This window comes from Dipodomys merriami, unplaced genomic scaffold (assembly GCF_024711535.1).
Source record: "Dipodomys merriami isolate MVZ:Mamm:240054 unplaced genomic scaffold, mDipMer1.0.p SCAF_56, whole genome shotgun sequence".
Taxonomy (NCBI): Eukaryota; Metazoa; Chordata; class Mammalia; order Rodentia; family Heteromyidae; genus Dipodomys; species Dipodomys merriami.
In genome coordinates this window covers 7,019,637-7,032,051 of record NW_027206135.1, presented here as the reverse complement: position 1 = coordinate 7,032,051, position 12,415 = coordinate 7,019,637, and the positions used below count along the sequence as shown (strand labels likewise).

Sequence of the window (12,415 nt, the reverse complement as noted above, 5' to 3'; positions counted from 1 at the left end):
GTCTGTGAAAATCTTATCTCCAATTAGCCATCAGAAAACCAGAAGTGATGCTATGGCTCAAGCAGTAGAGTGCTTGCCTTGAGCTGAAGAGCTCAGGACAGCACCCAGGACGACTTCAAGCCCCAGGACCAACAAAAGTAAATAAATAAATAATAAGGTGGCTGTAGTTGTGTAGGTTTATTTCTAGCTCTTCTAGTCTAGTTCATTGGTCAATGTGTTTTTGTGCCAGTACCATGCTTTTATTACTATGGTTCTGTAGTATAATTGGAAGTCCATCATTATGATAATCCCAACACTGTTCTTTTTGTAATTTGTATTACTCTGTGTGTGTGTGTGTGTGTGTGTGTGTGTGTGTGTGTGTGTGTGTGTGTGTGTGTGTGTGTGTGTGTGTGTGTGTGTGTGTGTGTGTGTGTGTGTGTGTGTTGGTGGTTAGCCAGATATAAAGTATCACAGTTTCCTGCCTGGTCTGACTTCAAACCAAAATCCTCAGATCTCAGCGTCCTGACTATCACCTGGCTCCAGGATTACATTTTTAGGATTGATTACTGTGTTTCTATGAAGAATAGCATTGGAATTTTGATGATAAATGCACTGAGTCTGTAGGTTGATTTCAGTAGCAGTCATTTTTATAATATTAATTCCACCATGGGAGGGCTTGGCATCTTCCAGTGTCTTTTTCAATATTTTTAGGGCTTCATTGTTTTTGTTGTGGAGGTCTTTCACCTCCTTAGTTAAGTTTATTCCTAGGTATTAAAATTTTTAATTATTAATTCAGAAATTCATTATGAATGGAATTGTTTTCCTGATTTCTTTCTCAGCCTGTTGTTGATACATAGAAAATCAACTGACTGTTTTTTGTTTTTTACATTAGTTGGATGGGATGGGAGTAGGGGGTAGGTAGTTCCTTGTGACATTTCCATACAGGCAAACTCACCCCCTTTATCACTCTCCCTTACCTTTCTTCCCACTTCTAAAACAATTTCAAAAGGCTTCATTGTTCTGTCTTCATAGATGCAAATAAACTAGTCCAACCACATTCATCCCCATTCACCTACTCCATTCACTCTCCATACTCCATCCCTCCCTCCAGTTAGTACCTATATCTGCCACCAACAGAGCCAACTTTACTTTCCTGTCATTTTTTGGTGTGTATTAATTGTACCAAGGGGTTTCACTATGTTATTCATATGTATATATATATATATTACATTTTAATAAGAATAGTCCTACTGTTTTACCTTTTCCCATCCCAAGTCTCCTATGATCAACAGTTTTCATTGAGATTCCTAATACCATCTTTGTACATAAACTACTGACTTTTATATGGTGACTTTGCTTTCTGCTCCTTTGCTGAAATAGTTGATCAGATCTAAATCTGATTTCTGGTGTACTATTTGGGGTCTTTTAAGTATAGGGTCATTATAGTTCAAATTATTCTGGTTCGAACTGAGGGTCTCACACTTGCTAGGCAGATAGATGCTCTAGCTCTTGAGTTATACTCCCAGCTTTTTTTGCTCCACCCAACACACTCCATATTTGCTTATCCACTTAGCTAAGGGCATTATTATTTCCCATATTCTTCTGATATTTATTATCCTTTTATTGGTGTAAGTTTCTTAAAATATTTTCTCCAATGCTGATTTACTGGTCATGAATTCCTTGGGTTCTTGTTTATTATAGAAGGCTTTATTTCCCCATCAGTTATGAAGGATAGCTTTGCTAGATACAGTAATCTATAGTTATTTTCATTCAGAGATGCTTTTAGAGTTTATGTTGAGAAATCTACTATTATTTTGATGAGCTTTATATGTGACTTGCCACTTTTCTCTTACAGCCTTCAATATTCTTTCTTCTTGTCTGCTTAGTGTTCTGAATGCTTTCTGTACACAGATAGCCCTTTCTTTGGCTTGGGCTTGGGCTCTGTCCCTTTCTTGGGTGCTGTCTGCTATGTTTTATTGACTAGGTTATCTATGCCTTTAGCTTGTACTTTTCCTTCTTCTATACTCATCATTCATAGGTTTTGTCTTTTAATGATGTCCCAGAGATCATTCTCCCCCACACCCCACCCCCACCCCCTATTTTTAATGGTGGAAACAAATCTAAAACTGAAGTTTCTGGACAAACCACTTGTTTTTGCCGGTCTTGTATCTCTCCTCAAACTTGACTTTGGCCTCCCATCAGGCCTTGAGTTTAAGAGCTGGGTCTCTGAAGATATCCTTGACCACAGTTGACCACAGTTGACCACAGTTTTGTCCAAGGGGACAAAAGTACCTTGTGGGCATAAGGTGATTGTAGTTATAAACTTTCACAAAAGACTTGATCTTTGACCTCTTGGCAAACTTCTTCTTGCCCATTTTGTCATTTTTCGGGGATAGCGATCAATTCCTGCCACCAAAGCATGGCTGTAGGGGTGATCTAAGGTACCATCATCAATGTTCTTCACGATGACAGCTTTGTGTCCAGAGTAGCATCCAGACAGGACCAGTACCACTTTCCCGGGTTTCATGAACTTGCCCATTTCGACAAAACCCAGCAGGCCTACAGCAAAAAGGAAAGCAAGATACTTCTGCTAAGCTTTCACCTTCCAGAAATCATTCTTTTTTTTTTTTTTTTTTTTTTTGGTCCGGTCGTGGGGCCTGAACTCTGGGCCTGGGCGCTGTCTCTCAGATCTTCAGCTCAAGGCTAGCACTCTACCACTTGAGCCTCAGCTCTTCAGCTCAAGGCTAGCACTCTACCACTTGAGCCACAGCGCCACTTCCGGCTTTTTTTTTTCTTATGTGGTGCTGCGGAATCACACCCAGGGCCTCAAGCATGCAAGGCAAGCGCTCTACCACTGAACCACCTTCCCAGCCCCCCAGAAATCATTCTTAAGAGATATTTTCTTAGTATTTTAATTCTTCTACTTTATATCCAATCTCTAATATTCTATAAACAAAGTTTTCAACTGAGCTTTATATTTGGGTTGTTGAGCTTTTGTACTTCCAGAATTTCAATTTGAATTTTCTCAAGCTTTCCATCTTTTTTTTTTTTTTTGTCAGTCATGGGCTTGAACTCTGGGCCTAGTGCTGCCCTTCAGCTCTTCAGCTCAAGGCAAGAGCTCTACCACTTGAACCACAGCTCCACTTTGGGTTTTCTGAGTGATTTATTGGAGATAAGAGTCTCACGGACTTTTCCTGCCCGGGCTGGCTTTGAACCATGATCCTCAGATCTCAGCATGAGCCACCGGCACTCGGCTTAAGCTTTCCATGTGTATTGAATTCCAGACATAATTTTTCCTATTTCATTCAGCTGTTTACTTGTATTATCTTTTTTTTTTTTTGAGTCCGGTCGTGGGGCCTGAACTCTGGGCCTGGGCGCTGTCCCTCAGTCTTCAGCTCAAGGCTAGCGCTCTACCACTTGAGCCACAGCACCACTTCCAGCTTTTTTCTTATGTGGTGCTGAGGAATCGAACCCTAGGCCTCATGCATGCAAAGCTAGCACTCTACCACTGCGCCACCCAGCCCTATTTGTTAGTTTTTAAAATAGCCTTGCTACATACCTAACTTATGTTGAATTTATAATTTTAAAAATCTTGTTTAAATTATTTCTTAAGTTCTTTCAATACTGTGATGCTCTTTCTCTATGTCATCCTTGTTCTTGTCCATCATTTAAACTATCAGTACAATGCTCCTGCACACACAGCATCTTATACCACATCTTATAGCCACCTATGTGTGTGATCCCTGGAAAGATTGAACCTAGAAAGAAAGAGGGTGAAATGTGGAAGAGGCTGTTAAGTAGTAAAGCAGGAAGGATCTGAGGGTAAGAAGTTCACTCCTTAAGATACCCTGATAAAGGAACAAACTGAAACTCTTGTCATAAATCACATAGTAAAATTACTTCCCCAATATTCTGTACCATGGTCATAGATGGAAACAAAAATGATCAATCCAAATACAAAGTGATGGGAGTAATCTCCCTCTCTGTCCATTTTCTCCCTTCTTGCTGGCTTTAGGTATCCTTGACCCTGACAGCCAAGCGTATGGCACGGAAGAACTGCCTGGTGAAGAATCTGGAGGCTGTCGAGACCCTGGGCTCCACATCTACCATCTGTTCAGACAAGACAGGCACCCTCACCCAGAACCGCATGACAGTGTCCCACCTGTGGTTTGATAAGAAGGTGTATGAAGCTGACACCAGTGAACATCAGTCTGGTGACTAGTGGAAGGACTGAGGGGAGGTGATGATTGAACTGAGAGAATGGAAAGTCCTAATGAAAAAAGCTAGAGAGATGAGTGGAAAAAAAGAGAGAGAGAGGGGAAAATAAATATATCCTCAGTGTGATATTTGAGCACAAAACAGGATGTGACTAATTCTCTGCTTCAAACTCTCCTCTCCTCACAGTTATGTCCTTCTCTCTCCCTAGGAAGCAATTTTGACAAAGGCTCTGATTCCTGGATTATCTTGGCTCAAATCGCTGCCCTCTGCAACCGGGCTGACTTCAAACCTCGTCAGGACAGCCTGCCCATAGCTAAGGTGTCGAGACTAAGGGGAAAGAGACCAAGTGTCCAATGACCCATCTTTTTCTCTCCTAGCACTCAGTGATTCCCCTCTACCATTCACTGTCTTTCTTCCCTATCCTTCCCCTCTCCTTGAAATCACAGTAAACCCCATTCCCAGGTGGGATACCCCTGGGACTTATTATATAAACCCATTTTGGCAGAGGGCAACGACAGGGGATGCTTCCGAGTCAGCGCTCCTCAAGTTCATCGAACAGTCTTACTGCTCTGTGAAGGAAGTGAGAGTGAAATACCCCAAGGTGGCAGAGATTCCCTTTAATTCTTCCAACAAGTACCAGGTACAGAACTGGCAAAGGTAGGAGAATAGTGGGGGGGGGAGCATGAGCTCATCAATGGGGAACAGGACTTTTGCTTGTGCCTTCAACTGCACCTCTGAGCAGAACACCAGGAGAGCCAATAACCCAAATTAAAAAGAAGACTCGCCTCAATGAAAAGTGACAAACAGACCAAGAGAGGAGAAACAGATGAATTAGAGAAGAAGCATTTAGTTGCAAGCAGAATTTTGACCTGTACCATCTATGGAGAAAGAAAATGATGAAACACCAACTCAGCAGAGGCTGGTTGGTGAATCCTGTTAGAGACACATGCAGCTATTAGGTGTACCAGAATAAGGTGCCAGTACAGAATAAGGTGGTGTCTGCAAGGTACTCTCTTCCATTTGCCATCAATTATTTCCTTACCCTCTGTGCCGAAATTCTAGGGGCTGCCATCAGGTAAGTGATTAAGGATCTTACAGCATGGTATATTTTCCATATCCCAGGAACATTTGGAGCCATTATCCAGGATAGAATGGACAAGAGAAAAGGAAATACTGAGTAAAGTGCCAACACAAACAATAAAATCCACAGATGCCAGGCATAGCAGCACATGCTTATCAGTGTGGCACTTGGGAAAAGTGAATGAAGGAAGATCACCAATGCAAAACCATTTGGGGCTACATAGTTTGAGGTTAGGCTGGTCTCAAAGTTCATAGAGGAATAGGAGAGACAGCATTTTTTCCCCAAGGAAGAATCCTGGCAAACTTTGAGGAGAGGTTTCCAGTGACTGAAGTTCCACCAGATCACCCGGGGAAAGTGGTCTGCAACTCCCTTTACTACCACAAAGGCCAGACATTCAGATGTATTAAGAGACAGACTTAAGTCACATGTGCTTTCTGTCCTAAAAGATGCATAATAAAACAATGCTGTCTATACAGATCTTTAAAAAACACAGTTCCTGTATTTTCATATTGAACACTGAATACAAGTAATAGTTAAATAGATCACTTCCTGTCTTAATTTGTTTTACTCTGCATAATAAAATAGGTCACCTAAGCCCAAACTGTGAACTCCAATTCCATTTTTTCTCCCTAACATTTGCTTGGCTTCCATAGCCACACAAGGATTTTGTGGCTTGGCAAGGTCTGTGTTAAAGCTCTTGGAAGGATTTAGGCACCTCTCCCTCTTTGTGATTCAAAATAAAATCAAAACAAATTCACAACATTGTTGGGTGTACAACAAATTATGACTCTTCCCCAAATGACTGCTAGTGCCTCTGAGCTACTAAATGTCACTGAAATGGCTTCTGTGGTATACCATGTATCATAAGCCAGCCCACTGGCCATCCAACCCTAGCAGGGAGCTCTAAGCACGCTGCAATAATTAGGTTCTTCTTAAGGGTAGAGATTGGTCTTTGCAAGGGACATCTTAGCCTACTGGATGTTTGCAAAACTTGGACTCTTTCCCTCTCTGAGATGGAAGTGAATTGAAGACAATTCTCTGTCCAGGCATTTCCCTTTTCTTTTCCCTTAATCTTTTTTTATCTGTAAGCTGTCAAGATGTGGTTTTCTGTGACCAAGGCACTAGTTTAAGTACCTCTTGCTCTCACCTCTGAATGAGCTTCTTACTCATTCAACAAATATTTACTGAGCACTCAGAAAAAAATGGAGCTTGGTTAACATTTTACAGCTTTTTGCTTAAACAAGTTAAAGTTTTTCCTAGTAACTACTTAGGCCTATTTTAAGCATGACTGAACAGTCTCTAACAGAATAGTCATATCCACATTCCATGCATTGGTTTCTCACCCAGCTTTGTCCTTTGGGCAGAACCGTCTGGCTTCCTCTGAGCTCCCAGAGTTCCTTTCAATACACTGATTTTGTTCCAGATAGGTGACTTAATAGGCATTTTCTGCCAGCCACAAGTTGAAGGCCATAAAGTTTTTTTTGTAGGTCAGAAATAAGAGAAAATGTAAAACCCAAGTCATTTGACTTCTCTCTCTTTGTTGTAGTCTGGTCAGGTTCACTTCATGAACTTGACCCTCCTGCCATGCCACACCAACCCTCAGTGGACACCCACCCTCAATGGACTCCCACTGCTCCTGAGCCCCTGTCAGGGACCACTCTTGTCTTTAGGAGTGGAGCTAAGGTGATGCTTCACTGTTTTCAAAACTGTCTCTAAGGATCTTGGTTCAAAGCCAGCCCGGGCAGGAAAGTCCATGAGACTCTTATCTCTAAGAAACCACCAGCAATCTGGAAGTGCACCATGGTTCAAGTTGTAGCACACTACCCTTGAGCTGAAGACCTAAGGGACAGTGCCCAGGACCCACGACCGACAAAAAAAAGAAAAAGAAAAAAAAATCAGCCTACTAAAGACAGGCCTTGGTGGCTCATGCCGGTAATCATAGCTACTCAGGAAACTGAGATCTGAGGATTATGGTTCAAAGCCAGCCCCAGCAGTCCGTGAGACTCTTTTTTTTTTTTTTTTTTCTTTTTTTTTGGTCGGTCACAAGGCTTAAACTCTGGGCCTGAGTGCTCAAGGCTAGAGCTCTACCACTTTAGCCACAGTGCCACTTCTGGTTTTCTGAGTGGTTTATTGGAGATAAACCCGGACTGGCTTTGAACAGCAATCCTCAGATCTCAGCCTCCTGAGTAGCTAGGATTACAGGTGTGAGCCACAGGCACCCAGCTCTGAGAGAAACTTATCTCCAATAAACTACTCAGAAGTAGTGCTGTGGCTCAAGTGGCTGAGTGCTAGCCTTGAGTACAAAGAGTGCCCAGGCCCTGAGATCAAGCTCTAGGACCAGGAAAAAAACAAACAAAAAATACTGAAGAAAGCAAGGCTGAAAGGTTTTCATGAAAGGTTTTCAGAGGTAAGAAGCCATAAGGCAACTGAAGCATTCATATTGGCAGTAGATCACAGGTCTCTGGGCCCTAAGTTTTCTTTCCTGCCTACTGCCTAGTGAAGTGTCTTTACAACCCCATTATTTCTGCTCTGGAACCATCAAATAAATAAGAAGAATTGAGAGTGCCAGTTCTGCCCTCAGAGAGCTTCGAGTCTGGCTGAGAAGAGAGTTTTGCATACAAATGATACCAAGCTGGGATTGCCTGGAAACAGGGGCTGGGTCCAGCCTTGAGTCTCATTTGACCCAGAAAGTGGGGAAGGGTGGGGAGAAAAGTTGTCCAGTCTTTTTAATTTAAAAAAAATTTCCCCTTTGTTTTGATCCCTGTTCCTGCTCTGCTCTTCCATTCTGTTCCATTGCTACTTCCTCTGCCTAGCTGTCCATCCACCACCGAGAGGGCCAACCCGAGCCCTACGTGCTGATGATGAAGGGTGCTCCTGAGAGGATCTTCGATTTCTGCTCTACTTTCCTGCTGGATGGGCAAGAGTACCCAATTGATGATGAAATAAAGAATGCCTTCGAAAACGCCTACTTAGAACTGGGAGGTCTGGGGGAGCGTGTGCTGGGTGAGGAGCTGTGGGGGGCACTTTTTTGGTCGGTTGTGGGACTTGAACTCAGAGCGTGGGTGCTGTCTCTGAGCCTCTCTGTGCTCAAGGCTAACACTCTACCACTTGAGCCACAGCACCACTTCTGTTTTTGAGTGGTTAATTGGAGATAAGAGTTTCATGGGGGGCTGGGAAGGTGGCACAGTGGTAGAGCGCTTGCCTTGCATGCCTGAGGCCCTGGGTTCGATTCCTCAGCACCACATAAGCAAAAAGAAAAAAGCCGGAAGTGGCACTGTGGCTCAAATGGTAGAGCGCTAGCCTTGAGCTGAACAGCTGAGGGACAGTGCCCAGGCCCAGAGCTCAGGCCCCACGACCGGACCCAAAAAAAAAAGAGTCTCATGGGAACTTTCCTGCCAGGGCCAGCTTTGAATCTTGATCCTCAGATCTCAGCCTCCTGGGTGGTTAGGGATTACAGGCATGAGCCATCATTGCCTAGCACAGGGAGGGGGTACCTTTAGAAAGAATGGCACCAAGATGTTCATATAAGGGGTGAACAGTTTGGTATGTTGGGGTAAGATAGGTAGGGACACAGTAATGAATGATTGTTCCTCTCTTCTCCTATCTTTCTCCAGGGTTCTGCTTCTTAAATCTGCCTAGCAGCTTCTCTGAGGGATTCCAATTTGATACCGTTGAAATTAACTTTCCCATGACAGACCTGTGTTTCGTGGGCCTCATATCCATGATTGATCCTCCTCGCACTGCTGTGCCGGAAGCTGTAGACAAGTGTCGCCTTGCAGGGATTAAGGTAACTCCCTTAAGTCCCTCCCTTGTTAGAGGTTGGAGGAGTGAGATAGAAAGCCTGGCACAGGGTAGGTGCTTAATAATCTAAGCTTAATTTATTTCTGCCATATTGAGCTGATGACTTAGTGTTCAGAACTACCTGGTAACAAGTCTCTTCTGGAGTTTGCACTGAATGCTATAAAAACAAGGAAGATTGGAAAAACTTAATGTTCACAGGAAAAGAGAAACAGGCTCTGGTGTTGAGGTGGGTGCTAGCAGGAGGGGAGGGTTGGTCTAACATGAAGGGTGACTGGAAATGAATATAGTCAAAGTAGATGTTTTGCATGTATCAACATGGAACAATGAACCCTGCTGAAACTTTTAGGAAGGGGAAAAGGGAGAGGCATGGAGAGGATGAGACTGATGAAAGTGCATTGTGTAAACAAGTGCAAATGTCATAACGAAGTCCTCTTCGTATAACCAATATGCTAATAAAAGAAGTTGAAGAAAACTGAAGTCTAAGACATACCCCAGACTCATGAATTTAAAACTCCCAGAATAGAGTCAAAACACCTGTATTTCCAAAACATTCCTGGAAACTCCAGTGGGCAGACAAGCATCCAGTATCCAGTATAAAGCTCCTCAAATTTTTCTAAATGTGAATTTTTGGGGGTTTCTTTTAATACGTATTCTGATTTCATAGTTCTAGAGGTCCCGGAGGTTGCACATTTTAAACAAACTCCTAACTGTTACAAACCCTGATCCTGTAGTAAAAGATACGAAGTAGGGGGAATTTGTCCAAGAGAACAGAACAAACCCAGAGGTGAAAAAAAGCAGTGGAATTCCTCTGAGATGTCGTATATCCCATATTTTCAGGCCAAAGAATCACATCCTGACAGATTAGATATTGACACTTTCCTTGTTTGTATTTTGGGTTCCCTGAATATTCTGGTTCCCAGGCTTGGGAGGACATTGAGTAGAGGGGATCAAGGCATCTAAGGAAGAGAGGGTGCTCTCTGTTGGAGATGACCTCATTATAGATCTGACCTATGCCTGCTGGAATTTTGCCTATGGATCATCTTGGGCCATTGCTTCATTCAAGGACTAGCCACTAGAATTGGGACCCAGGAATGAACCAAGAAAGGATGCAGGAAATTATTGTGAGTAAACTGTCTAACGGCTACCATACGAAACTTCAGTGATGGCATTATCATAGCACATCCTCGTAGAATAACCAAGTCATCTTGATGTCTCCACAGGTCGATAAACTACCTTATCATATTGTACAAGAAGATATTTGTTGAATTTTTTTTAGTTTTAAGGAAGATTATTAGATTGAGGTAAAAGTTGTGATTTTAGCCAGGATGTCTGCCAGATTAGGAGCTTGTTGCAGCCAGAGGAGGAGCCAGCCAGCTCACAACAGACTGGGAGGACTCAGACTGGCTGTTAGCTGGCGGCCAGTGTGGGAGGCCATGGGGCTTTCTGGCCAGTGCTTATTCTGGTCCCCACCTTAGGCCTCTCACTACAATTTCTTACCTTCTTCTGGACTCTAAACTGATAGGAAATTGGTAGACTCAGCGAAGAATTGTGGCTCATTCTCTCTTCCCTATGGGGAAATACAAAACATACAAATAGTGCAAGCCCTTCAGGGAAGCTAAATTATAACGGATACATATAAGCTTGTTGTGTAGAATAGACCCTTCCAGGGATCAACTCTGACATGGTGTTGTTGCAAGGCTGATCAATGTTACAGAGTGCTGATTCAAAGAGGTAGTATATGGACTGAAGGTATGGCTTAAGTGGTAGAGTATCTGCCATGAACAAGAAATCCAAGAGGCCCTGAGTTTAAGCCGCAGGACCCAGAACTCACACCAAAAGAAAGTATAATGGTCTCATTGCAGTAACGTTTTTACAAGGAAATGAGAGAAAACGAAAGTTTCCCAGATAGCCACGTGCTCATAACTTTGGGATAAATGTGATTTATTTATTTTTTTATTTTTATTTTTTGTCAGTCTTAGGGCTTGAACTCTGGGCCAGGCACTGTCCCTCAGCTCTTCAGCTCAAGGCAAGTGCTCTACTACTTGAGCCACAGCGCCACTTCCAGTTTTCTGGTGGTTAATTGGAGATACGAGTCTCCTGGGCTTTCCTTCCAGGTCTGGCTTTGAACCTTATATCTCAGCCTCCTAAGTAGCTAGGCTAAATATGGGTTTTTAAAACCTGAAAATATTCCCATTATACTTGCCAGTGAACAAGGATCTCAGTATTAGTAAGAAACTTTGACTCTCTCTAAGAACTATAGCCAACCTTTGGATGGTGTCCTGAGAGCCTACAGTTTCATTATCAATGCTAAAGTTTCTCTCCGAGGGTTCTGATGTCAAGGAGGGGAAGATGGCATAAGGGAATAAGAGAGTGGCTTGCAAGACTGACTGTATGGGAACTTTTAGAGATAGAGCCAACACCAAGAAGTTGGAAATACTCCAATTCTTTCAGAAACTGCTAGACACTCTTCACCTCAGAGGGAATCATTCTTTGTAGAACTATGTATCCGTTGTATGAATAGATTTATCTCAATGCTTCAAAAAACTGGAATTCAGGTCTCACGAGCTCACTCTTAGAGTGGTTACCTTTGTATTTTTATTTATCTGGTATGGTATGGAGGTAGTCCATTTGATGGCCAAGCAGCATGCCTTGTTTAACAGGTCCTATGTCACTTTGGGAAGCTTTCAGCATGAATGGCATCACTAAGGGCTTAAGGTCCAGCATATCTGGAAGATGGTTTTCTTATAGTTCCCTCCCTGATCTGATCTTTGCCTGTTACAGCAAGGTGCCCCCACAGGCCAAGCTCATGAGGATCCAGCGCCTCATAGCTCAGACAGAACATTCAACATCAGAGATTGTAGGGAATAGCTCAGTGCAGTTTTACTGAGTCTGGTAATCACAGCCTAGTTAGCACTTTGCTATCTCCTTCCAACCAAACAGGGGAGCCAGTGTGAAAAGATGAGAGCTCATGAAACCCGATAGTAGGTGCTTCTGGGGAAACTTCAGTGCTTATTTCTATACTTAGAAAACAAACCGACTAGCCTCTGAAGGATCTCCATTTCTGGAAGCAGTGGACCATTTTGTCACTGTCAGATGGTTTTCTTCTCCCTCCCATCAGAGTTTAAAAAGTTGTATGGCTAAAGGGCACTCCAAAACCTTGAGTAGAGCTTCCCAAGTAGCCACCATTCCGTTCCTTCCTTCCCTCATCTGATGGTTATTTGTTGGTGGATTCCTCTATGCTGAGCATTGTGTAGATCAAGATGATTAACAAGCATCTTACATTTCACCTTCCTCCAATGGAGGGAGAGAAAAATAAGTGATCATCACACAGAGAAG

At 42.9% G+C, this 12,415-nt stretch overlaps 1 protein-coding gene and 1 pseudogene across 2 annotated transcripts in view; one reads left to right on the top strand and one right to left on the bottom strand.

The window, feature by feature from the left end:
- Atp1a4 (ATPase Na+/K+ transporting subunit alpha 4) overlaps positions 1-12,415 on the top strand; it is a 40,141-nt gene that overhangs the window by 14,898 nt on the left and 12,828 nt on the right. The window contains exons 9-13 of one of the 2 annotated variants that reach the window (XM_070000292.1): positions 3,995-4,193; positions 4,406-4,515; positions 4,703-4,837; positions 8,092-8,260; positions 8,893-9,065. In XM_070000292.1, the coding sequence (XP_069856393.1) occupies positions 3,995-4,193; positions 4,406-4,515; positions 4,703-4,837; positions 8,092-8,260; positions 8,893-9,065 (786 nt within the window). Of the gene's footprint in view, positions 1-3,994; positions 4,194-4,405; positions 4,516-4,702; positions 4,838-8,091; positions 8,282-8,892; positions 9,066-12,415 lie in introns of both variants that reach the window. The other variant, XM_070000291.1, reaches the window with a different exon arrangement.
- LOC138812242 (large ribosomal subunit protein eL27-like) lies at positions 2,100-10,597 on the bottom strand (annotated as a pseudogene).